This window comes from Haemorhous mexicanus, chromosome 1 (genome assembly GCF_027477595.1).
Source record: "Haemorhous mexicanus isolate bHaeMex1 chromosome 1, bHaeMex1.pri, whole genome shotgun sequence".
Classification (NCBI taxonomy): Eukaryota; Metazoa; Chordata; class Aves; order Passeriformes; family Fringillidae; genus Haemorhous; species Haemorhous mexicanus.
The window spans coordinates 19,672,271-19,697,909 of record NC_082341.1 but is presented as its reverse complement, the minus strand read 5'-3'; the positions used below and the strand labels follow the sequence as shown (position 1 = coordinate 19,697,909).

The 25,639-nt window shown below is 35.6% G+C and overlaps 1 protein-coding gene across 1 annotated transcript in view; it reads left to right on the top strand.

Moving 5' to 3' along the window:
• MALRD1 (MAM and LDL receptor class A domain containing 1) overlaps nucleotides 1-25,639 on the top strand; it is a 235,075-nt gene that overhangs the window by 108,851 nt on the left and 100,585 nt on the right. The window contains exons 26-27 of the mRNA XM_059869616.1: nucleotides 8,572-8,817; nucleotides 10,289-10,446. Coding sequence (XP_059725599.1) covers nucleotides 8,572-8,817; nucleotides 10,289-10,446 — 404 coding nt within the window. The remainder of the gene's footprint in view (nucleotides 1-8,571; nucleotides 8,818-10,288; nucleotides 10,447-25,639) is intronic.

Here is a 25,639-nt window from a genome sequence, read left to right as displayed (position 1 = left end):
CCTGTGCTGGGCATTTGAATTTTCTAGACATCCTGGAACAAAATTTCTCTACCTCCTTAAGACTGAAGACAAGTGTGGTTCTTTATCCTCCTTCTCTAACTGTAGGAAACAAGATCTAACTCAAATGTTTTGTAAGTACATGCTTATCAATAGTCACTTTGGAATGCATTTTACATTACTAGTTAGGAATTTACATTTTCAATATGATGTACTGTAGGCAAAGGAAAACATTATTTTGAACAAGATATTTGTAAGCTTTATTTGAAAGTTCAGTTTTTACTTTGTGATTTACATCATGAAAGATTTCAGGCAACTCACTGCACTGCTTCATTTTCATTGTCTGATTTATTTTGTTCTCAAATTTTTCAGCAGGATATGACTTCCAAGTAAAATGCTATTTTAGCTTTCACAAGGTACCTAACTATCCCAAGATGTACCTGGATGCTGTTTAGTGTTAAGATAAGCAAAGTTAATACACAAATAAGAGGTATAATGGCTGTTAACTGTCAAAATTTAATAAGCATTTTTGACTATGGAAGGACCACAATCATTTTTTGCTCAAAATCAGATCAGCCCCTTGGTCCATCACCCATGTTCAAGGTAAGAGGCAATGAATGTGTTAAATACCTCTGCCATGTCTCTGTCCCTGTTTGTAAGGAGACCATCCTTGTCCTGTAGTGGGTCAATTGCTGGTAATATATTTTTAAAAACTCTTCTAATTGCCCCCCACAGCTCTGCTCAGCTGAGCTTTTGCCACACATTTTTTCCCCTACAATGGAAAGCAGCATCTCTGTATTTTTCCCATGTCACCTGCCTTTGCTGCTGCTGGCCAGACACCTTCTTTTTGCCCTTGTTCCAAGGCAAGATTCCTGTCCAACCAAGATGACTTTCTGCTTCACCTCCTTGAGTTCTGACATTTGGGAATTGCCTGCTTCTATGCCTTTTTTAGGAGATGATGTTTTAAAAGTGACCAGCACTGATGGACTCCAGCACTTGCAAAAATCGTTTCCCAGGCAACTTTAATAACTAATTCCCTGAGCAGTCTGAGGCCAGCTCTCCTCAGGTCCAGAGTAGAGGCTTTGGCAGTTCTCCTGTCAACAATATCCCCTTTGCTCACGAGATCCACTCTGATGACAAGCAGTAGATCAAGGATTTTTTCAAAGCTTCAGAAGATTGTGTAAGAAATTACTCAGCTTCAATTGGACTCAGAGATGAAGGTTTGGGCTAGGTAAATATGAGGGGTTTAGGTAGTGTTGTTTGCTGGGTTTCAGGACTGTTGGTACTTTTCTCTGTATTTCCCTTAGCTTCCTTTCCAAGCAGAGAAAAGCTGAATGGCAGAGCTGACATGGTAAGCTCTGTGGAAATCCTGTGAAGTGGCATCAAGCAATTTCATCAGGGTTGTTTTTCTAACCATGAACTGTTCTGTTCTTTCCACATTCAGTCCCTTGCTAAGCAGATGTGCTACTACTTGCTTACCTCAAAGTGTGCTGGTAATCGTGAACACGTGCTAAATGGTGGTGCAGTTAATAAAGTTATTAATGCTTTCAGGAATAAATGACTGTAATGGATTGGATTAACATTTAATGAGAAGAATAAAAAAATAATTTTGTCTTAATTGCTCATCCTGGCTGGAAAAAAGATAAGGAACAGAATTCCCTAATGGCACTAGGAGACAGTGTGACAGTATTTTGGCATAACAGTGCCAAGTGCCATTCTTGTTGCTTTCAGAACCTCACCTCAAAGCACTTTTTCTGACTTTCTAGGTAAAATTTTAGTCTTTTTCTTTCAGTATCTGAGAACAAACATGTAACTCAGAGGAAGGGGAAAGCTGAACATAATTGAAGCTATGTTTCTACAAGATACTGTGTGATTAAGGAGCTTGTTGATATCATTCTCCTCCATCAAGCGTAAGGCAGTTTTCATTTTCCTGTTGACCTCTTCAGTGGAGGCTTAAATGTGTGCAGAAGGCTGTTCAAGACATCAGTAAAATCTTTTCATCATCACGTACTCTTCAGATGAAGGTGGTAAATACAGTAATCCTGAAATTTATTCCTGAGTAATGACAGATGAGGATTCATAGGGGTCATGACATTCAATTTAATCAGTTTTGGGCAGTTTCCATTTCTCCTACACCTGATCCTTACTCACGTATGTCTGAAAAGTTTTAATGTAGCTGTGTTTAAATGTTTTAATTTTCTATAGAAATTCTGAGCAAAATATGTTTCTTTCAGCTCTTTCTTGCTTTAATCCCATCTGTACACAAGTGAGAATTCTCCAGAACAATTTCCTTTGTAGTTTACATTTATTGAATATTACTACTGATTTAAGGGAAGAGGTTGACATTCATAAATAGTAGAGATCCCCAGATGATAACAGACGTATTTTTTGTTATCTTCCCCTTTGAATATTGAACAGTTCTATGTCAAATTAAGGATGTGACTGGACCACCTTATAGTGTCCAACATGTTGAAGAAAATTCCATTTTCTGGAAAACATCTGAGGTCTTGTGGACGTATAATAGAAAGACTTTTTACTGCTTTTTCTTTGTGGTTTTACATGCCTTTATTTGCCAGAGAAAGCTTTCTCAACATACTTTTGTTCATACTTTCAGTTCTGGAACCAGTGTTTCTCAGGTTCTGGGACTCCATGCCCACTATCCTCTCTCACCAAGGTTAAATCTGGCCAGGACAGTGTCCTCTGGTCTCAGAGTCAGGGCTGTGACTCTAAGTTAGAGCTGGTTGGTCAGGCTTTGAGTAGGATTTGAGGGAAGTGCTTTCTACCTGTCACATTTACTGAGCAGCTCTGGTAAGTTGTACAAAGGTGATTTATCACTGCACTGCAGCTTCACCTCCCACTATATGCTTTGGTCAACAGCTTGGGCATGGTGGAGAATATGAAACAATCACATATTCTGGTGCAGCCAGTGAAGATCTCCCCTTCAGTTTCAGTTATAACATCATAAAATGCTTTAGTTCACTGTTTAACCAACTTTTCATTGATCTCCTTGTATAAATTCCCTTCTAACACACCTCAGCTATCTAGAGTTTGTGTAAGCCATTTCTCATGCTCAAACTGTTCTGATTTATGGGTGTCTTTATGGCTTTACTTCAAGCCATACTTTAGATCCAGTCTCCAGACTTTTCTCCCATCAGAAATGCAGCCAGTGAAACCACTGACCAGAGCCTGCTCTCGGCACCAGGAAATGCAGATGCTGTCCCTTCTCCCACCCTCCAAACAATCAGATAGCAGCTGGACCATTAAACCAGAGGTCACAACTAAAACATTTTGGGCTCTAAGGTAGAGATGTTATACACCAGTCCAGGCTCTCATAAAAGCACTGTTACATTGATCTGCTTCAGGCAAGATGTCAGTAATACTTGTATAGCATTTCATAGGAGCTTCAAGTTGTACTTCTACAGGACATGCAGCAAATTTTTGGCATATTTTTAGGATTATGGATCTGCTACCTAAGGAATATTTATTTTTCTATGTCTTTACTAAGGAATTCAGGCAGTAAATAGATTTAGATTTGATTTATTTGAGCCAGAACATGGCAACCCAAAATTTTGTTCAATATAATTTTATTTTCGATTTTTGCAAAGAGCAAATTCAGGAGTGTGAGTTAAGCTTTTTGCTTTAGTTAGTATCTAGTCTTTCTAACTGTAGTAGATGCATATGATGAATATTTTTGTTTCTGGAAAAGCTTTGCTTAAAAAACTAGATGTAAATTACTTTTCTCATAGCATTTCTAAGTTCACCCTCAAGAAGATAGATTATAAATTTCAACATGGCTTTGGAAAGGGAAGACTGTATAAAAGAACTGATCAATCACAGTTCTCGTTAAGTGTATGTCCTATTACAACAGTTTTCCTTGCTTGTCCTTTTCTTCATGCTGGAGTCATAGACCACCTGGTTAGCACTGGAATAACAATATTAACATGTACTGTATATCTTGTTTCAGTTTGCTGGCAAGGAGCAAACCAGTTGATGCTATTGAAATGAATCTTTCATGAATCCTGGCCTAGGTTTCTTCTTATCCAGTATGGGGATTTAATACCTGAAGAGAGAAACTAAAAATTTCCTTTTAAGTCGCCCTACTAGCATGTTTTATAGAATATATAGGTGTAGAATTACTCAAGCAACATGGAAAGTGTGCACTATTTCTGTTACTGAAGATAAAAGTACGCCAGCACTGTAAGAGTGGGGAGGTGGAGGGGTTTTAAAAGAATTTGTGCCTCCTTATCTAATCAAAACCTGTTCTTTTCATTTCTTGTGAATGCACATTCACATGCAACTAAGCAAATGAAAGTGAATCTTTTGATCTTTATAATTGTTTTTAGCAGTGTCCTACTTATAGTATATAGTAAACCAGTATGAAGAGGCACTGAGTAGCCCCTCTTGCCTTCAGGTCAGAATTTCTGGTAACCTTAAAGAAAGCAAAGCACCAGGTTATGACCCATTGAATGTTTCACACTTTGGGTATGTCTTAAAGAGTATTGAGTGACTGATAAAAATCAATACTTTTCTAATAACAAAGTACCAACAAACAAAACAGAGAAGATTCTTCAGGGCTCTGTCATGGACTATTGTATTGAGCAGCAATATCCTACCTTGCTGTTTAAGTTTTTGGTTCTTTTTTGTTCTGAGGTTGAATATTACCAGATCTGATTACTGCAAAAGAATTCTCTTGTGTTTGTGTGTGGGAATGGTCAAGATAAGAAATTGATTGAGAAATTTTTGCTTGTTGGAGCTTTCGTCTGCTCTTTGTCGTGGCAGTAACTTAGACAGTTAACAGTTTCTTCTAAAAGTCCCTTTTGCAAATGAACTCAAGCTGTTGTTTTTCTAACTTTCAGTTGTTCAGAATGCAAATCAATATGTCAAAATACTTGCAAGGTTTACAAAACCAAATGTTTGCACTCAGTTAGAGAAAATAAAGCCTTTTTCCTTCACAAAAAAAAAAAGCTGATATACTCTAAAACTTCTTAAATCTTTTTTTCCACCTTGACACCCCAACATCTGTAAGTCTTTAAAAATTCTTTTAATTTCTAAAGCTTTGCTTTTGGAATGAGATGCATTTTTCACATTCCTGCATTGACAAGTCAGTGTTACTATGCATCATCAACAGTGATGAAAACATTTTCTCTGTGTCCTTGGGCTATAGTAGTGAGATACTAGAGGAAAGGTGCTCTTGTTAACAAATTATTTTTTTAAGGACACATAGATTTCAGTCATATGGTGATGTCAACTCAGAGCAAGAAGGATAATAGAGTAATTTTTACAGGGAAAAACTCAGAGATCTAAATTATCCAGAGAGCCCCTAACCCTGGGATGTCACACTCTTAGTCTGCTGATTAATTACTCTGGCCTCTATACCAGACTATGGTTCTACAGGAGCTCTAGCTTTGATTTAGAAGAAGGCATGCTTCTAGCCATGTGAATGTAAATAAAATCTTCTGAAAATATTTTGAAGCAGCTCTAGATTTTTGCACCTATTGATGGGTTATTCCAATAATTGAAAACTATCCCATTCATTTGGTTTGGTTTTGGTTTGGAAAACATTGATGCTGATGCTATTAAGTATAATAAGTTTAAGAAGGTTAACAAGATATTAAATTTAACAACTTTATAATAAATCTAATTAGAACATAATCTGACCACTTCTGGAAAGGATAATAAAATATTTTTATAGATACATTAATAGCAAAAGGAGTGGCAAGGAAAACCTCCATTCCTTCTTGGATGCAGGGGGGAATATGAGAAAAAAATAAGGATAAGACTGAGTACTTGAGACCCTCTTGGCCTCAGTTTTCAATAATAAGACAGGTTGTCCTCAAGAAAAATTTATTTTATCTCTTGATGTTTGCAGGTAAATTTCTTTTTTTTCAAAATACATTCAAGAAAAACACCCTTATAAAATAAGGAGATTAATCCTTCTCCTAAAACATGTTCAAAAATAGAAATGTTTTACTTGTTGATTTTGCTCAGGGTATATGAACAAGGGGATTTCTGGTGCAGCTCTTTTCCTCTGTTGTATAAATCCCCCTCAATTCAAAGATTATTTATCTGAAGGATGCATGTAACGATAAGAGAAAGGATATTTGTCTGAATGGGGCTCTAACAGCCCCTAAGGCTCTACTGCAGCCTAGTGTGTCTGTGCAGCTACCACATAGGACAAAAAGTCTACCCACAAATAATCTTCAAGAAACTCTGATTGGAGGAAAAATTTACTGAACTTTGTCAAGGAGAAATTCCTCTCAATTAAATACATCTCTCATACCCACAGGAATCTATATAACAGAGTATTTGAACAACTAAGATTAAGAAAAAGTAGAGAAGAAAGAAAGAAAGCTCTAAAATAAAATTCCTTTTCATGTAGGTTCAGGGTTGTTTTCTCGGGGAGGGAAGGTTGTTTGTTTGTTTGTTTGTTTGGTGAAGTATTTTTTTCCCTACAGTTTTAAAGCCTTAGAAATGTCATTTAAAGAGAAGCAATACTATGGAAGTACATCCAGAAGCAAGTCACGTTACAGACTCAGGCAGTGTAATATCATTCATTACACATGCTTGGAAAGATTCATTCATGCCAGGATTCAAGACAGAGTTTTTTGTTTTTCCTTCAGGAAACAAAGACTTCCACTTTTCAACTCTGCTATATTTTTTTAACCTGAAATTGAAAACAATGCTACAAAGGGACCTCAAAATTCAATAGTTATTGAAATTATTGATCATTGAACTGCAAGGGAAAATATTTTAAGGCATGAACTGCATCCTGAAATTTGAATTCCTAGTTTGCTGACAAAATAAATGTTTTGCTAAATTCTTCCTGCAATCACTTAAAAGAAAGGTAGGATTATAATAACTAGCTCCTAAAAATATATGTCACTTAAATTAGGCAGCAATTTTATAATGAATCTCTGTCACTCATTGGGATATAACACAGATGACTGAAATTCTGAAGGAAATTGATAGAAGTTTCTGATGGACACTGACTGATTCATCGATGCTATTGCACCATTCTTTTGACCAGGACCATTTTCAGAGATTGTGTACTAATAAAATTCTCACTGATGTTCTTATAAACTTTGAACTTCAAACAAGTCTTTTTCTTCTGGTCAGAGATCAGCCTTTTTTCTTGTCTCCAGATTTGGAGATCTTTGCCTGATGTTCTTGACTTTCAAAGTCAGTATCAGATTTTTATTCTTATTTGCTCCTTTTTGATCAGGAATTTTTCCTCCTTTCTCTGAGCAATTGGTTAAAAGCCGAATCATACACAGTCTTTTGGAGCAAACCTGATACATATTTTTATGTTGCTAAGAATTTAGGAATTAAAAATTAATAATTTCCCTGGAAATCTTTCTAGATATTTCTATCATATTCCAATACGTATTTGTATTTTAATTTTTTTTAATAAGAATTGCATTAGGAGGATTTTAACTTGAAGAGGAGAGGTTAACACTTGTTTTAACTGATATCTAGAAATAAAGTGACTTGTTTTCACTTTAATGAAAACAAGGGTTCTAACAATATTTTTTCAGTTTGAAGTATTTGTAATTTAGATTCTGGCTGAAACAAATGCCATAGGATGGAGGCTGCCAACATGACAACTGAATTCCTCATCTCTTATCCTCTTTCTAATAATAAATCTGTTTTTCAGACCTTCTGATAAAATCCAGCCTTATGTGAATGTTATTTAGCTCCTTTAAATTAATACAGTGGTAATGGAAACAAGTTTTTAGCACCATGTGATTTTCAGTATCAATTAACTCAGATTCTCCCTATACTTCTGCAACTTTTAGACATGTGCATATTCTAATTTTGTCTCTTGAGCTCATATATTCATACTCTTATTTTTGAGTAAAATTATTCTTGTTCATTTATTTCTGGCACAGGAGAATGTGCAGAGTAAATGGGAAGGGGTCAATTTCAGAATGCTGTGTTTCACCTCTTGATTACAGAATGTACTAAAGTTGCTACGTTTTATTCAGAGTCCTGCAGAAACTGATCTGAAATGAAAACATGAAACTTGGAAATAGATCCTGTGTCTGATCCTACAATCTTTAGGCTGTACAATAGTAGAATTACCCCTCAATAATGGCAGGAAGACTGCACAAAAAGGACACTGTCAACCTACTGAACTCATTAAAAAAATCCATTAAAAGGCAAACCTCTGTAGTTAAAACAGAAAAGTTTTTTCTTCCAAATTAGGGCTCCTAAGTAGGTTCAACTTTGCAGCTAAGATAAAATGATTCAATCCAACACCACATGAAAGGAGAATGCCAGCAATTAAGTCAGACTAGAAAGCTTTGTTAGTGATGGAATGCCTGGCTGGAGCTTGCCCTCTGAGGCTTTACAAGGGAAACAGTCATTTATTTAGGCAATCACTTGACAAAATACAAAAGAAATAAACTGATAATGGATTGGTACTTCAGGGGAACCAAAGGCTTTTAACAAAACTGCTCTGGACCACCCTCCTCCTCCTAAATATTAAGCTCTCTGAAATGTAACCTTCCAGTAACCTTGCTGGGATGCACGGCGCTGTGATTCACCAGGACACCCTCATTCTTCTCTTTTCAGGCTCCTGCTCACATGGCCACAGGCAGTGCCAGAATGGCAAGTGTTACAGAGCAGAACAAAGCTGTGATTTTGAAGACAACTGTGGGGATAACACAGACGAGAGTGAATGCGGAACTTCCTGCACTTTTGAGAATGGCAGATGTGGCTGGCAAAATTCCCTGGCTGACAATTTCCACTGGGTGCTCGGGGTCAGCTCGCCTCGAAGTCTCAGACCTCCCAGGGACCACACGCTTGGAAATAGAACTGGTATGTTGTTAGTTCACAAGTAAGGGGAAATTGTCTTCATGAAGTGTCTCATATCTTCACAGGCAGCAGGGGAGTTCTAAAATCTCTAATCAGGGTGTCATTTTTAATGAACTAGATGTATTACAATATAAAAATATTAACTGCCATTGTACAATAATTTTAATGTAGGAAAATTGAATCTTAGTTGTTTCTTATATGAGTCAGGCAAGACAATTTGGTATTTGTCTGGAGAGAACCATTTGGTCTGGCTGCAATTTGTAAAGGTGAGTTAGCTCAGCTCTGAGATCCACTGGATCTCACTGAATCCCACTCCTCTGGAGCTCGAGGTCATTTTCAGGAAGCTTACAGTTTCCCATTGTGACTATTCCTGCTTTAATTTTAGATAATGTTAAATAAGTAAATTTAAAGAAACAAATCTCCTTTGTTAGTGCATGTCCTGGTTTGTTTTGGCCAAAGCTCTCAATTATCTGCTCTTGTTCTTGCTACAAGCTCTGTGCCTTCATACTTTGCTTTTGAAGGTCCTATAGCTCAGACCCAAAGATTTTCCCAAAGATGTTCCCAAAGCCGAGCTCAGAACTAACCTTAAACTGAAATATTCACAGCACAGTTGCACAAAGACATGATAGAAGTCACTGAATGTTTACACAAACTGCTGAAGGACAAAACCCAAAAAACTTCAAAATATGTAGGAAAAAAAGTAATTTGCATTGTCAGTAATATATATTTTTAAAGAATTATCACAAATACACCACCACTACATTGGTTAAATATATGCTTGACCTCAGAGAAAAAGCAGATTTCTGATCCCATAACACCGTGGCAAACATCTATGGTTGTATCTGAGCCAGGGAAGTGTCAAAGTTAGAATGAACCCATTGGTTTCTGCATTATCTGGTGAAGTAAAATTTTTTTGTCTAATTCATAGACAAACATTAGTAGATGTGCAATTACAATTTTTGTGTTATTTATAATACATTTATGTTTATGTCGAATACACATTTCTTATTTGTAAAAGGAAAAAAAATTTGAAAGCTTGGGAGAATTTTTTATGCTTCTGATTAAAAATAAAGATGGAAGACTCAAGGACCATATCAGTGTTGAAAAACACTAACTCTAGGCATCTAATTTTGACATTTCATCTGACTAAATAATTTATATGTTCATTAATATTCAAACAGAATAAAAATGACCTGCAGTTCAGCAGGGCCGTGTAACCAAAGTAGCCAGAAAGCATGGAAGAGCTCCCAGTCTTCTACACTAGTCCACCCAAATCTTAAGCCACTACCACCAGTTTATTCCTGTTATAAGAAGTGCAAAAGGAATGGGAACTGGTCATTTTTTTTCCTGAGCTGAGGTTGACTAGTATAAGACTTATGAGGGAAATGTTCTTCATGTGTCTCTGCATTTACTTTGCTGAGTTTTGGAATCTAATTTGGAAATATTTTTTCAGTAATACATAATTTAATTTCAGGACATTTCCTATATCTTGAAGCCACTGCAATAAGCCTAATAAATGAAAAAGCCCATGTGAAGAGTTCCATATGGAAAGAATCAAGTGGGAATTGTGTGATGAGCTTCTGGTACTTCAAGTCATCAAAAGTCATGGGACATATTCAGGTCCTGATTAAGGTAACAAAAACCCCTTTTCTTTTGAATATATTATAGCTGTAAGGGTGTTCATGCTCCTGCAGAGTGCCTCAGCACTGTGCCACTCTGTTGTTTATCTGACAGACTGGAGAGCTCCCACACACCTCCTGGTTCTGTGCTGGGTTTTATTACTCCAGTCTCCTAATGCTTTTAGCATTTCTCTTCCAAGAGGAGCCATCTGAAAAGCCAAAGAAAATAATTTCAAATCATCTTTTTATCTTCCCCTCTTCACACATAGTACCTTTCTCTGATTTTTTTCCATGTGAGGCTATTTTCATATTTTGCTGACATCCTTATTGGTATTTATCAGTATACAGTCCTATTGTTCTGATGGGACAGAAAAAAAAATTGCCAACATGTACAAAGTGATACTAAAATACAAATATATGACTGCATTAAATATTTTTATATAAATGGATACAGAGTATAATCAATTTTATTTGGAAATATTTTTTTCTTCACTAAATGTGAGATGACCAAAAAAGTTATGTAAAAATAATGTCTGGTTATTAATTTGCAAGTGAAAACAGAGACATTTGTAAAAAATTGGCTGTTCCTTTGCTGTTCATTAAAAAGGATTTACTTCTTGTAAAAACCTTTTTTAAATCATAATATGGTTCAGACTATAAATTAATTCTTATGTATAAATTTATAATCAACATTCTTCAGACACAGTGACCAAAATGCTTACTTGTATCTGTGCATCTCTTCTGGTATTTCAAGTATAAATCATGGTGCAATTTATTTGCCACATGTCTGTTAACTTCCCTTCCTACAATATCTCTAATAATGCCTAGGTGAACTGCATTAACATTTCTGTTTTATTTCCAATGCATATGCTGGCTGACTTAACTTTAAATGTTAAATTATATTTTTTCCTTGAAAACAAATTGCTAAAAATTACTGCTCTGGATTATTCTGGATAATATACAAATAATTTAAAAGCCTGAAAGATAAAATACTTCAATAGATTTTAATACCTAGAGACACAACCTAGGATATGTCTGCCTGAAATATAAAAAAATAGGTTCATTGACAATGGGTTCATTGCCTTTGACAGGCATCATGAGATTTTTTTCATTAATTAGTCCAAACACCTACAAATAACAACAGACCTCTCATCAAGAACTGTATATTTATTGAGATGTTTTTATACAGCTCTTTTTCCCAGAAAGGTGCAAATTTGTAAAAGAGGCAAAATTATTCCATCATTGTACCTGGAATTTTTTGCAGATCAACTTAACATCACATGTTATGCTGTTATAAGGACTCACAAGTGCATATTTTAATTGGAGCTTTTATTTAGCAGTGTCTGTAGGAATACAATCTAATTAAACAATACATAGTCATGGGAAGTCATACTGAAGCTTCTCCTGCTGGTTCAAATTGCAATACCTTGATATTTACATCCAGATTGAGTATCCATGGATTTAAAGTGAAGTTAATGTCAGTGAAATCAGATCTCTAGCTAGTGATTAGCTGAAAATAGAAGATGATAAGATGATCTGGGAAGGTAATTACCATCTCAAGTTTAAAAACTTGGCAAATTGTCTCTGGCTGAAGTCATTCGTTCCATCCATTCAAATTTTACCTGAGAGTGAAGACTGTACAGGCAATGGAAAAGTGATGAACAATAAGATGAGGAAATATTTTTAGAGGCAGAATGAGGAAAAAATTTCTCTTGTTCCAGAATTATTGCAGTAGAACAAAAATAGTAAGAAAGGGTAAAAAGATATTTTTAGAAAAATCATAATTCATGGTATACATCAGTGTCATTTCTTAATCTATGCATTGCTTGTCCAATTTCAGGAAGTCTAAGAATATTATCTATCATACTACTAAAGTGGTATCTCAGATTATGAGATAAACAACCAGAAATAAAACTAAAAGATCATAAGAGGGTACTATAGCCAAGCATGAACCTCTTTTTGCAGCTGGAGAAAATCAATAAATTTTGCTAATGGAATTTCTCTGAAGTTGCTGTTGTTTTGATTTTTTTCTCTTTGTTTTGATTTTTTTTCTCTTGAAATTGTACTACATATTCTTTGAAGAAAACCCTCTGTATTTGGAATAATAATAATCCAGTCAAAGTGATGGGCTGTTGAACTAACTGCAAATGTATAGTATTCTTCAAATTGACCCCTTCAACATTTACATGAACAAAAGACATTGACAGTGCAGATATTCAGTGCAGCTGAAATATCAACTCGCCACCCATCTGAATTCAGATTCCAAGGTCATTGACAGCAGTGCAAAAGCAAACAGAATATTCCCCAAAGAGATCTAGATATAACTAATCAAAACTTTTACCAGGGAGATTTTGAGACATTCTAGTCTTGACTGTGGCAGTTATAAGAGAACACCATCCATTGCAGGAGACATTTCAAAGTTCAGGTGCAGCATGTTCACTGTGCCTGTTCTAGTGTTGGTGGTGGGGCATCTCATCAGCATTCAGTTTATTTTATGAGTCAGAAGAAACTGTGTATTTTTAAACATGTTTATAGAGAAGCAAGCAAGAATTATTAGGTGAAAGGGATAATATATTTCATTATTCTGTTGATCTAAAATAAGCTCTCTACTGCCGCTTAAGCTGTCCCTGCAATTAAAAAAAAAAAAAAAAAAGAAGCAGAAGGAAATCAGCAACAAAGGATAAAACCATTTGTTGAAAATAACTTTTGTGGTATCAATGTGAATTGCTTTTGCATACAGACATTTTAATTTAAGAAGATAAGACTTAGGCTCTAGTACAGTTAGGGGAAGATTCTCTCAAAAACTTGAAACAAGCCTCCAAAAACAAATATGCAGATGAATAAGGAAGGTGAAACCTGTCATTAGTAACTCCCTCTGCTGACAATAACAAGGCCAATACACACAGGATCTCATTAGGAAGTTCCAGTGGACCTTACCCAGGCAGTTAATTAATTCCATCCAGTTAAAAATGAGCAAAGACACAAGGACGTTCAGGAAAACAAGAAGCCCTGACCAGGGCATGGCAAGTAAAGGCAGGGCTCATTTATTCAGTGGCAGCAGCAGCCTAACCTGGCCAGGGCAGCAGGCAGCTGGAGCCAGCATCCAGCCTCCTGCATCCAGCTGCTCAGGGCTGCAGCAGCACAGACCCTTTACCTGGCTGCTGCTTCTCAGCAGAAGCTGGGAGCCCCCCCAGTTGTTCCCCTGGCATTGTTATTGCTTTTAACCAGCCCAGTGAAGACAGGAGAGGGTTGGTCCTGTAGAAATGTATGACTTAGCAGGTGCCACAGCACAGGGAGAGATGAGTCACAGTGGATTTTCTAATTCCCTGGTTAGTTTTAATGGAGCTAAATTTTACTATCCCACTCTGTGGATGTGAAAATCTGCAGCAGAGGTTCTGCAGTTGCCAGCTGGTAAATTCTGGACTTTTTTATTTGTGGGATCAAGTAGCTTAAAATCACATTTTCACAAATCAATATAATTGACCCTACTTCTATGGGAAGTCACTCAAGAATAAGGCTTAAGGAAACTGCCTATTCTACCTCACAGCATAAAATAGAATGTGTATTTCTACATTGATTCTTCTCACTGACTGCATGAAAAACAATCGATCCCTCACATTAATGTAGAAGTTAGAGGCTGCATTGGGTTCAGGAGGCCTGAAAGCAGATTACTTGACCTCCATAAAACTAGAGGAAAAAAATAAGTTTTCAAAGATTTGCTTGAATGCTTTACTTAAGGGTTTGCTGAAATCATGCACCAAAAATTGTAGACTATCTGTAGATTTAATAAACATAGACATAAGGTTTACTTTGGAGACAAAATTAAGATATTAACAAAATTCTTTAAAACTAATAGCAAAGAGTAAATTTTCCTAGTAGTTAGTTCCATATAGCTACATAGTGGTAAAGGCCTTTATTTATAGTTTTAAACTATTTACCCCCATTACTGACCTGTGAGCTGTTATTAAAACTTGTAGTTGAGTCAATGAAATGCCATCTGCCTAATGAGAGAGAATAACAGAATATTAGTCCCAAGAGTTCTGAAGGAAAGCAGTGGAGGTACTGTGAAATACAGTATTACTTGACAAGAGTAACTTTTATGACATTTTTACTTCCCAGGGCAAGAAAATTTTTGATTTGTATTTCCTGAATCTCAAACAGCACTTTTTATCTTTTGAGACATTGTTTCAAACAGTGTTGTGTTAGGCCTGACTTTGACACAATGACATAAGCATATTTCCAAGCAAAATGAGAATGAGAGACTGATCAAATAGAAATAATCAGTTTTCATTGAAAGCATAATTTTTCAAAAATAGTTTAAATAAAAGGTACAAACAATTATGCACAACTGTAGGTAAATGCAGATACCATTCAGTGTGTTTTGTTTTCCCAGATTAGGAAAGAAGGACCTTCTCATTAGGAAGTTATTTCAATTTTCTTACTGTCAGTTACTGGAATATAATTAATTGTATTCCTATACTGCAACCAGATATAAGCATTCATTCCAAAGAGTTGATGAGAAAGAATAATATATTTAAATGTCCTTTAAAGGAAGAAAGTATTTTAAAAAAGAGTTAAAGAATCACCCTTGTATTTTGGCATCTTTCTTGTGAAGAAGAGAGGTTAATCAGAGGATTTGTAACCTACATTGTTTTTCTAGAAACACATGTAAGTGAAATTGTTCATATGTGAATTTTTAGGATTTTTTTTTTCTTAAAATTCTTTGAGAACTTGGCTTTTTCCTCACTTAGGAAAGGGGTGATGAGGGTGATGAAGGATAGAGTGTGACTAGGGCATGTCTCTGCCATGCAGGGCAGTGTGACAGATTTAGGCAGAGTGATGCACACAGAGTCATCACTCAGCAATAGCCTGCAACATTCCCCCTGGAGTCACAAGCCTTGTGTGCACCAGAGCTAGTACCACCCTCCTAACTTCTATTCCAGCCTGGCACCAAAGAGCACAATGTGGCATAGATAAAAAATGAGACTTTCAGTCTCCCCCAGACTGCACAGCTCCCTAGTGTTGTTTCACTGAACCCATTCCTCAAGCCAGAGATCTCTGGGAATGATTTACTTTATTGATTTGTCATCTTATAATCTCAAAGAGTGCTATCACATTGCTGCTTTTAAGCATATGAGACTTTGAAGTGACTCTGGGATCTTTGCTGGGCAGACATATTTTTCTAGCACTTTTCAGAGCCTGCATTCAGCAGTAAAAGTTGTGATTTAAATGGGTCTCAGGGCATAGTTCTTTGAAGGATCATAGAGCTGCTGTTTAATGATTTTTTACTGCAGCAACAGACATCAAAATCAGATCTTTTTGTAATAACTGTGAAACAGGCATAGGACTTTGTCTGAACAATAGCCTCTGAGGTATAGCCTTGGGCTTTGAGCATTTTCCACACCTCTTCTTCTAAAGAACTCAGAAATTTAATTAACCTTTTTTTTTGAGATAATAAATAATGCAAGATATAACCTTGTGCCTGCTGATACCTTTTACAAAGCATAAAATATTGATCAGATGAAAAATTCCAAGACAGTATCTAATTTTCCTGATCAACAGCCCCACTAAGAAAAAACTCTCCAAATTTCTTAGAAATGTTCTATGAAAACACCTGAACATTTCTAAAAGTTCCATTTGACCTCAGCAAAGGTGGAAGATTTTTTTTTTTTTCTTATTCCTTTCTCATTGCTTTTTACATCCCAAAGCCACTTTGGTCTTCCACTGAGAAAAGGGTTTTTCTTTTTTTTCAAATAAATCCTGAACTGAGCAGATGTTATACTTCATCAAGATGTGAAACTTCATCAAGATCAGATGTAGCACTAGCACTCATGGTGCAAAACATTAATCTGTTACAGGTTTTGTATTCCTTTAATGCAACTTTTATTTCTTAATTCGCAGATAAGTTTTAGTGTCGTGAAGATCAAGATAGTCCTTGATCTTTGGCAGACTTGCAGTACCAAGTTGTAGTGTGCTTCAAATTACTTTGATTAATCAATAAGGGTCCTTAACACAAGAGTCTAATTTTTATCCTTGCAGATTTATTTTTTTTTTTCTGACCTTCAGCTTTGAATTCTCATTAGCTTCAGGAAGAAAAAACAAACCAACAAAAAAAAAGAAAACACACATACAAAAAAAAAACCAACAAAAAACAGAAAAGCTCACCCCAAAACAAAAACCCAAAGCCAAAAAGAAACATGCAAAAAACCCCCCCTCCAACCTAACAAAAAATCTCAAAACCAGCCCAAATCAGTTGTGTTTCTGTATTTGCCATAATTTATTTTGCAATCACAGGAGGATCTGATTCTGGTAATTTCCTGTGGGAGTCAAACTAGGAATTTTTAAGTATACATATTTACAACTGCAATAATCTCTTAGTGTATTTGTTTGTAGGTTGATCTCATAGCCTTAGGTAGAGTTTTCTTAACATTGCACACACTAACATGCAAGAGCATTGCAGAGAGCAGTATTATTTGCAGCAGGGAGCAATAGTGTCAATGCAGGGGGACCTTTGAGAGACACCAGTTTCTTCCTACCATGTACTATGCAAACAAAACCTTCCACAACTCAGTAACTTCATGGTGCTTGCTGGTGAAAGGGTCATTGCAGCTCAGAGATTAATTTCCTGCCCACTTGTGGAAATCCCATAGTCCATTCACAGTAGTTTCTCCTCTTTGTAGACTCAAATTCTTCCAAAAGGTCTTTCTCTTCAGTCATACTCCTCGGGTTTCCAGCTTCCCTGAGCCCTTCCCCATGTCCTCATTCTTTTGTAACTTCTTCCTGCAAGGTTTACCAAGCCACATCTGTGATTAAAAAATGTCAGGGAGCTCAAATAAGGAATTTTAAACTGATTTGAAAATGAAGAAACCATGTTAACACGATTTTCGGTTTAAATTAATGTAGTTGTGAGAGATGACACAGTAATACTACTGCAATCAGGACTTATAGACTATTGGCATTAAGTCTGGAATATGTGGGTGTAACTGTGTGGTCTGCAGAGTATATTTGATTTTGCCTTCAGCAGGAGAACTACAAGTAGAAGATGAACACTAAGAATTACATTTCTTAGCTCCCATATACCAGATTTGTAGAGGGCCTTAATCTATCTGTGATCCTTGTTTTTCTTTGGCTCCAGCTGTTTAGATGATACGGAAAGTTGGTGGTGTTTTTTGTTGGTGCGTTTGATTTTTTAGTAAATAAATCTTTATTAAAAGTACAGATCGTATGGAATTAAAAAATAAGGAGAATTGTTTAACGTTTAGCTGCAATGCTGGGCTGTAATGTGAACCAGGAATAAGGGGGTGTCATCACAATATGAGCATTTTCTTAGCAGAATTGGGGTCTTGTTTTCTAAAGAGAGTGAGCATACCCCAAAAACCCACAACCTACCAAACAAACAGAAAACACTAAGCCTTTGAGACTGTATCTAACAAAACATGATGTGGATGCTTTTCTGATTTTCATACTAAATGAAAACTGCGAGCCAAACTTTTGCTTAATTTTCAAACTCAGACAAGAGAGAAAAAAATTCTTATCATGGAAAGCATTCTTGTTTGTTGGATGGCATTCATGGAACATAAATACAATTACATATTTTAAACTTGTTTTAATTCTAACACTTAGAGTAAGAAAACAATTGAAAGGTGGTGAATAAAAAAGTGCAAGTAACCTTGTTTTTATTTTCTTTCAAAATCATCTACTTTCTCTAAACCGTTATATGTCACCACACCTTTCCTATTGTAATGTTAACATAAGGTTATATACCATGGGTGGTGTTTTATTATAAATAATTTAAATTATTATTTGACATCCAATTTTATGAATGTCAGTTTCTTTTTCACTGCACTGCAAGAAGAGACAGCGGCTGTGGAAAGGTCATATGAAACCACAGTGGAAATTTAGGCTAATGCAATTGTATAACTTTATTTTATGTCCTTAACTTCTCAGTTTATTGGAAACTGTGTTTTGTTTGAAATCACAGTGGACCAGGCACTCAATCTATATTTGGCTGAATCAATAAATCAAGGCACAAATGTGAACCATCTTTCAGGTTTTAAATAGTTTGCTTACACTTGTTTTCTGTACATTTATGCCATCTCATTTAGGCATCTGAATAAAGTGCTTCTTCTTTCAAGTGACAGGATGATAAAGCTACTCTGCCATTCATGCCTTTAAAATTTTCAGCCTATATTTAGATGTTATTGGGTCTTCCCCTACGAAACTCACTGCTGCCTTTCACGCTTTCCACTGAATTGCACAGCTCTAGTATATTACTGTTTTCCAGTTTAATTTAGTTTGATCTGCATGGAAGAAAAACTTCTTTAAATCAGAATTTCCAATGTGATCCAGAAGAGGTGCTATTTAAATTTTGATACATGAGGCATCTAATTTATTTCAATGATCAGCGAACATTAGAAGACTCTTGTTATTTATGACATGGAAATATCATTAGACATGAAGGATTCTGCAGTGCACAACATTATTCTGAGCATTTTGACAGTGTGATTCAGTTCAGAATTGTGTTCAATGGGAGCTCAGAATGAGTATGTTATCAAAAAGTTTATTAGCAGTCAAAAATTATTTAAGTTGATTTTCATCTCTTTAACACTTTATACACCGGTTCTATTCTTCAAGAGTTACTAAAAGAGCGAGAGTTCTGCTTTTTTTCTTTTCCCAGTCTATCTGTTTAGGAATATGTGGACTATGGAAAGGATTTAGGAACTAATGAAAATCTTCCCCTGACTCACTAGCTGCACATTAATTAATCTTAGAATTTTCCTTAGCTAAAAGTGTAGTCTGTTAAAGTCAGTTTCTCTGGAATCTAATCTCTGTAAAAATTGCAGTTTTCTCCTTCCAAGTTGTACCAAGATTTGTTGCACAGAGAAATTAGGTATTTGTTCAGGTAAGATCTGAGATTTTTTGGACAAAAATGGTGCAGTAAGATCTTTTTAAAGAGACAACCTGTCTAGAAAAGAGCAATGTTAAAGAGTTTGACAAGAGAATTTTCACTGTGTGTAGTTAAAAACCTAATGGTTTTATAAATAATATCCACAAAAGATGTGGTCATATGAGAAAGAAAGGTACTGATTACCATGTGGCAGGACCAAAGTAGGAATGTCATGGTAAATGATAACAAAATATCCTAAAGCATATCATTTATTTTTCTGAGTATGCCAATCTGACTGCTACAGATTTTATACAGAAGATGCCATTGCTATAGATCCTTCTTAAACATCATCTTGAAATATCCCTTTCCAAGCTGACGTGATGGATTGAATTTCTACTGTAGAAATGGTAGGGAAGGTACATCCTTCCACAAATCCCTTGGAGTTTTCTTTTTCTTGGGTTGTTTTGTCACTCAGTGGCTATATTTTTCTTGATTTGCCTTTTAAAATGTTGTTATATTTCCTCAGTTCACAGTAAAAGGTTTATACTCTTCTGATAATTAGCTCTGTACTTATTTGCTTCAGGGAATAAATCCATTTAGAAAACACAGACAAAACTCCTGCACTGTCTGCAAGATCTAAGAAAAAAGTGAAGTGGAACCAGAGAATTGAGGTTAGCACAGCTACTGAAACTATAAACCAGAAGTAGGCAATGTAGTAGTTGCTGCACAGGGGAAAAAAAAAATAGAAGGACATCTGAGGGATTTTGATTGAAAACAAACAAAAAAAAAATCCTGGAAGAGAAAGAAGTGCCACAGAATTTCCTGTTCTACCTTAGTTTTATTTGCATTTGTTCTGAAAGATATTAAAAATTCTCTTATATATATTGGAATGTGGCTGGCATGTGTTTCCATGTTTGTTTTTAGATCAATCATTTTGCCTTTTCCTGGAAAATTATGTCTGTTACCACAGGAAAAACATCTTAGGAAGAGATCTCTGTACTTTCTACAGCAGGGAGATCTTTTTCCTTGATTTTAAAAAGCAATTTGTCCCAGTCTGGGTGGGACAAATTCCTATTACTTAAAGTCATAGGTGCCCACAGAGCAACCACCACTGCAATCACTTTAGTCTCTCTTTGTTTTACTCCCCATGTCAAAGGGAATTTTAAGTATGATTTGTCTCATTGTAGTGCAAGCATCTCTAAGAAGAAAGGCTGTTACTTTCCCTCCTGCTTCCTGCAGACCTGTAAGTCTATGTAACACCTTTCAGTAAGCAGTACTGGGTACCGTAAGGAATGTTGGATAAATATTTGAATTTGGAATATTTCAGTAAATGTTGCCATACACTTACATTTTTAGTATCTCTGCTGGCAATGCAAAAACCAAGATCTCGTGAATCTGTCTGCAGATTTTGTCTTGTGCATCCCTACCATGCTATGTATATTTTCATCTTTAAAACCTCATTTTTCCTTCAACATACTTGGTGGTGGCCATTGGATAGAGAAGTGTTTTATTACTATCTGTCAGTCATAAGAGGCCTCAATTTTTAGGGAATATATTTCATAACTGCAGATTAAAAAATTAAATCAAATATCTGGTTCCTTGACAATCTCTAAGGGATAAACAGTTGTATCCATTAGATGTTATAGAGACAGGACTTAAACATTTTGCTTAAAGATGTCTTGTCCAGGATCAATACAGTGAAGCCTAAAATACTTAACTGAGTTTTGACTATATAAAGAACTTACTATTTTTTTCAGCCTCAGTGTTTTGGGTCCCCTGAGATATTAGTAAATCTAATATCCCAGAGGATCTGTTCTATATTTCTACAAACCCAAAAACTACAATCAAATTTGAAATATTCCACTAGAATACAAATAGGCTGTAAAGTAAATGTCACAAAGAAAGAAATGCAGTTTTATCCCAGAGAACAACCCACTGCATTAAAGTAGGACTGACACCTGACTGACATTAATCACTCTCTCATGCATCTGAAAAACCATATGATGCACTTTGATGATTAATAGGGAATATTCATGTCAATCCTTGTCCTGCAGGAGTATCACTTTGAAGAAGTGACAGATTAAATATTTATTGAAACTTTATACGTTTTAATGACAGTGTACAAGAATTAAAAATTACTATTGTCAGTCTTAAAATTATTACAAATCTTTTAATGATACTGTCCTCTATGAAAGAACCTTACTTTTCCTAACTACATTTTGTTTACATCAGAGATATGTACTTATTTTCCCTTAATCTTATCAAATTTTATTTTCTTTTTCTCTCACCAGAATTTCTGTAAATATATGTTTTCCTACTTCCACTCGGTATTATACAGAGAATCAAAATGTTATTAGACGTGAATTACCAAACTGAAATATTGACTAAAACAAAATCTCTGGAAGGTTCCAGATGCTTTGTTCAGCTGAATTGGGTTTGCCTTGAGGCTTTTATTTTACAAGGCAGCTGTAGTGATAATTCTTGAATTCTTCATGCACAAATCTTCACATTTGGTAGAGCTGAGAGGACTTTCACACAGGTTGATTCCATAATTCCCACTTTGTGGAACTGATCTAGTCAACACTGTGGTACTGTGAATAGAATGCTTCTGACCTTAGCAAGTATCTGTCAAAGTGTCAGAGCAGAGAAGTTGTCCTGCCAGCACAGCTTGTGTCCTGCCTGCCCACTGTGTCACCCAAATGGTACTTTGATCCATGGCATGTGAAAGGAAAGGTCCTCCACCATCCTTTTTTCCCCAAAGACATCTGAGGGCAAGATGCATCATGGATGTCACCACTGGTTCTAGAGTTATTAGGGGTATGCACATCCTACTCAGACACTTGTATTCCTTCTCTCAGTCCATATCCAAACTGATGAAGAAAAAGTTAATGGGAAAATAAAAAAAAAGGAAAAAAAAAGGGAAGGTGACCTAAAGATGCATAAAAAGCACTGAAATTCAATGAGTCACTTTTACCTCCCATCATTCAGTATGGTATTCAAAGTATTCCCTATAAGAGGAAAAACATGACAGATTTGAGGTTTCCTCATGTCTGCAAAATCCTTTTCTTATGATCTTGATTCATAAACTGTTCTGTTACATCTATTACTCTATATGCTCTGCATTTATGTGGGTAGTGCATAGAAGTAAGGGGGTCACTTGTTTTTATAATCCATGGAATCTGTCATTGCACAGCATTTACACACTGGCCTTGCTCGGCACTATGGAGGGTTGTAACAGTTGTCCAGAATCTTTGAAATTTTGTAACTGTGATTATTTCTCAAGCTTGAAAGCTTTGCTTTTCCACAAAATTGCAGTTGCCTCAACTCTGAGATGTGAACATTCCAAAGAGATCTGTAAAATGTGATTAAAACAAAGGTGTAACAATGTTTGAGACAAAACAGAACTGAATTGCTTGAAATGCTAATGGTCTTATAAAGTGGCTTTGATGCTTAATGTTACTTAGCCTCAGCAACAGAACTGAAAGAAAAAAAATATAATCCAAGCAATCAAAATTATATGCCTTAAGCTACCTAAAACCCAAAATCAAACAAAGGTGGATTATGACAGGAAATTAAGAAGAAATATATGCATTTGAGGAGAAAGAAGGGCTGGGAGGGCTAGGAAATGAGGAGAGGATGAAGTAGTACAAAGTACCTAATGAATCCTCTTTTACAGTGAGTTGTTTTATTTCTCTCTTCTAATTGGCAAGAATAACATATGGAATGAAGATATATTTTTAAGATCCTAAGCAGATAAAAGTATATTTGATGGCAATACTACCATGGGAATGTAAAGGGATGCAAATGTCAGAAAAGTTTGCTTGTTTGTCAATGAAAGCTGGCTATAATGATATCTATTAGATTTAATAGTTGTGACAGGATAAATCAAAGTTATAAGTGAAATACACAGACCAATTTAAGGAAAAACAACAAATTATTCTTGCCTTCCCATTACTGATTTCCAAAATAAGTGAGTTTCAAGTGTAACTTTATCCTTTTTTAACAAGCAATTTAATTGTCATTCCTTGCAATGTGTGCCTGCTTGAAACTAACTGCTGGCTCCAGGTGAATTACCAATCACTTTTTAGCAAAGCATCTTTTAAATTGTCTTTTCTCAACTCAGCACTTTGAGCAATTAAAAAAGAAGAGTATTATTATTTCAGAATTTCACTTCTAGAAATGCTGGCACCCATGGTAGGGTGAGGTGTTGATGCCTTTTGATGCTCTGAGATTTGAGAATTGCAAACAAAACAGGTACATTTTTAAAAAAGGAATTTCATCTACAGTACACTTATTTACCTAGCTTTTTTCATTAGAATGCATGGGGGCTTTTTTGCTAAAATGTGTAGTACTTTATTATAGTGATAATTTAGGAAATGAAAATTGGAGAAAAGATATTTTAGAGAATGAAAATCATCTTAAAACTTTACACAAAGGAGGAAATTAAAGGGTTGGCTGGATGGGTTTTGTCATTAACTCATTATGGAAACCAACTGAGACTAATACACACAGACTCTAATAAAAGGCTTGAAAGCTGAAATATCACTGTTTCATCTTGCTGTTTTCCTTCTTTCTGTAATGAATTCTGAAAATTAATTTTTTGTGTGATTTTTGTAAGTTGTTGTCCTTAAAAGTGGAGCCAAATTTTCATGCATTCATGTACATAGGTAGCATATGTACATGTATGTATATGTTGCCTGGATAAAATATTTTCTCCAACATTTCATTTGATCAGCTTCATGTTTCCTTTTAAAGTGTTTTTTATTGAAGATAGAGACATACTAAGAGCATGGCTGGTTCCTACCATAATATAAAACTGAAAATTTGGGGATTTTTAATGCATTCTTTTCATTGCTGGGCATCATGAATTCTCATTTAAGTCACTGGAGCTTGAGTAAGCTCTCCAGTATCATATTCCTAAAGTAAAATTCATCCTGTTCCAGACTTGTCTCTGATTTGTCCCTGCCTTTTGGAAACATTACTTTGTCAATTCTTGCAGTTTTCTTGCCTGCTTTTTTGATGTTATTTCTTCATTTCTGCAACCTCAATTTGCTGAAAAATTCAGAATCCCATAGTGAGCATCTTGCAGCATCCTTCAGCTTAGTAATGGAAGATAAATTTTGATTTTAAAATCTCTTCCTACATTGAAATGGTTTCTGTTTGTCTCAGAGCTATTCTAGGAAGGCTCAATAATTTTGGAATTATGTGTTTAATGCAGAGCTTCAACATTCTGATAATTAGCAGCAATTTTCTAAACGTAGCAGTAATACTAACCACAAGAATTATTTAATAGGAGCAACACATTTTCAAAACATTAGCTAAGGGCAGAGTAATAAATAAGCTACTGGGCCCAGATTTTCCTACATTATTAACAACAACATGCAGAAATGTTTTGTTTGGTTTCTTTGCATACACTTATCAACCTTGCCCATAAAATGCCAAATATGTTCCTTTCTCTAAAATAGGGTAGCTGGGCTATTTGAACTAGTGCTGTTTAAGAGAGCTGTCTGTATGGAATAGTTGTCAGAGTGGTGATTGCCAGGTGTGCCAGAGGACACCGTGCTCGCTCATGACTCGCATCTTCAGGGCCTTGTTGGCTGCTCTCATTTTTCTTTGTGTCACTGTGGAGGGAAGATAGAAGAGAGAAAGGAAGAAATAAGGAAACAAAGAAAATAGGGAAGAGGATCAGAAGGAAAATTTTAGCTTGAATTTGAAGTCTTGGATGAACAGTTATCGACTTCAGTGCATTTTTTGACTCATTAAAATAAGTTTGATAATTTGATACTCCTGACCATTTAGCTCGTGTAGAGCTTTTGTTTGCTTGAAGGAAATATAAGATCAAACTTGTAAAGTTAATTTACTGTTTTCAAGTAGAACAATGTTTTAGAAATTTTTAAGAGAAAATCAGTGAGAAATGAAAAAAAATAGAATCTCTCATTCTGTAAATATGACATCAGATGAAGGAGACACAATAATATTTTCCTTTTTTTTTAAAGAGGTGTTGCTGTAAGCATTTTTTTTCAGTTTTACTGTATTTTAAAGCACTTTTGTTTCAAGCTACTTATGACAGACTAAAGCTTAGGACATGAGATCTTTAAATTAAGCAAGAATTCTGTGTGCAGGGGGAGCATCAGCCCAAATCTATAAGGAAGGAGCTCAGAATCTTCTCCAAACTGGGCTCACTCCCAAGCAATGAAACTGAAAGAAATAGATAAATTATTTTAAAAATGCCAGCAAAGCTATTAATTGTTCTGTGACTTGGGGAAATACAAATTCATGGACAAGGTCTTTAAATTATGGACAAATAAGGAAAAGTGTG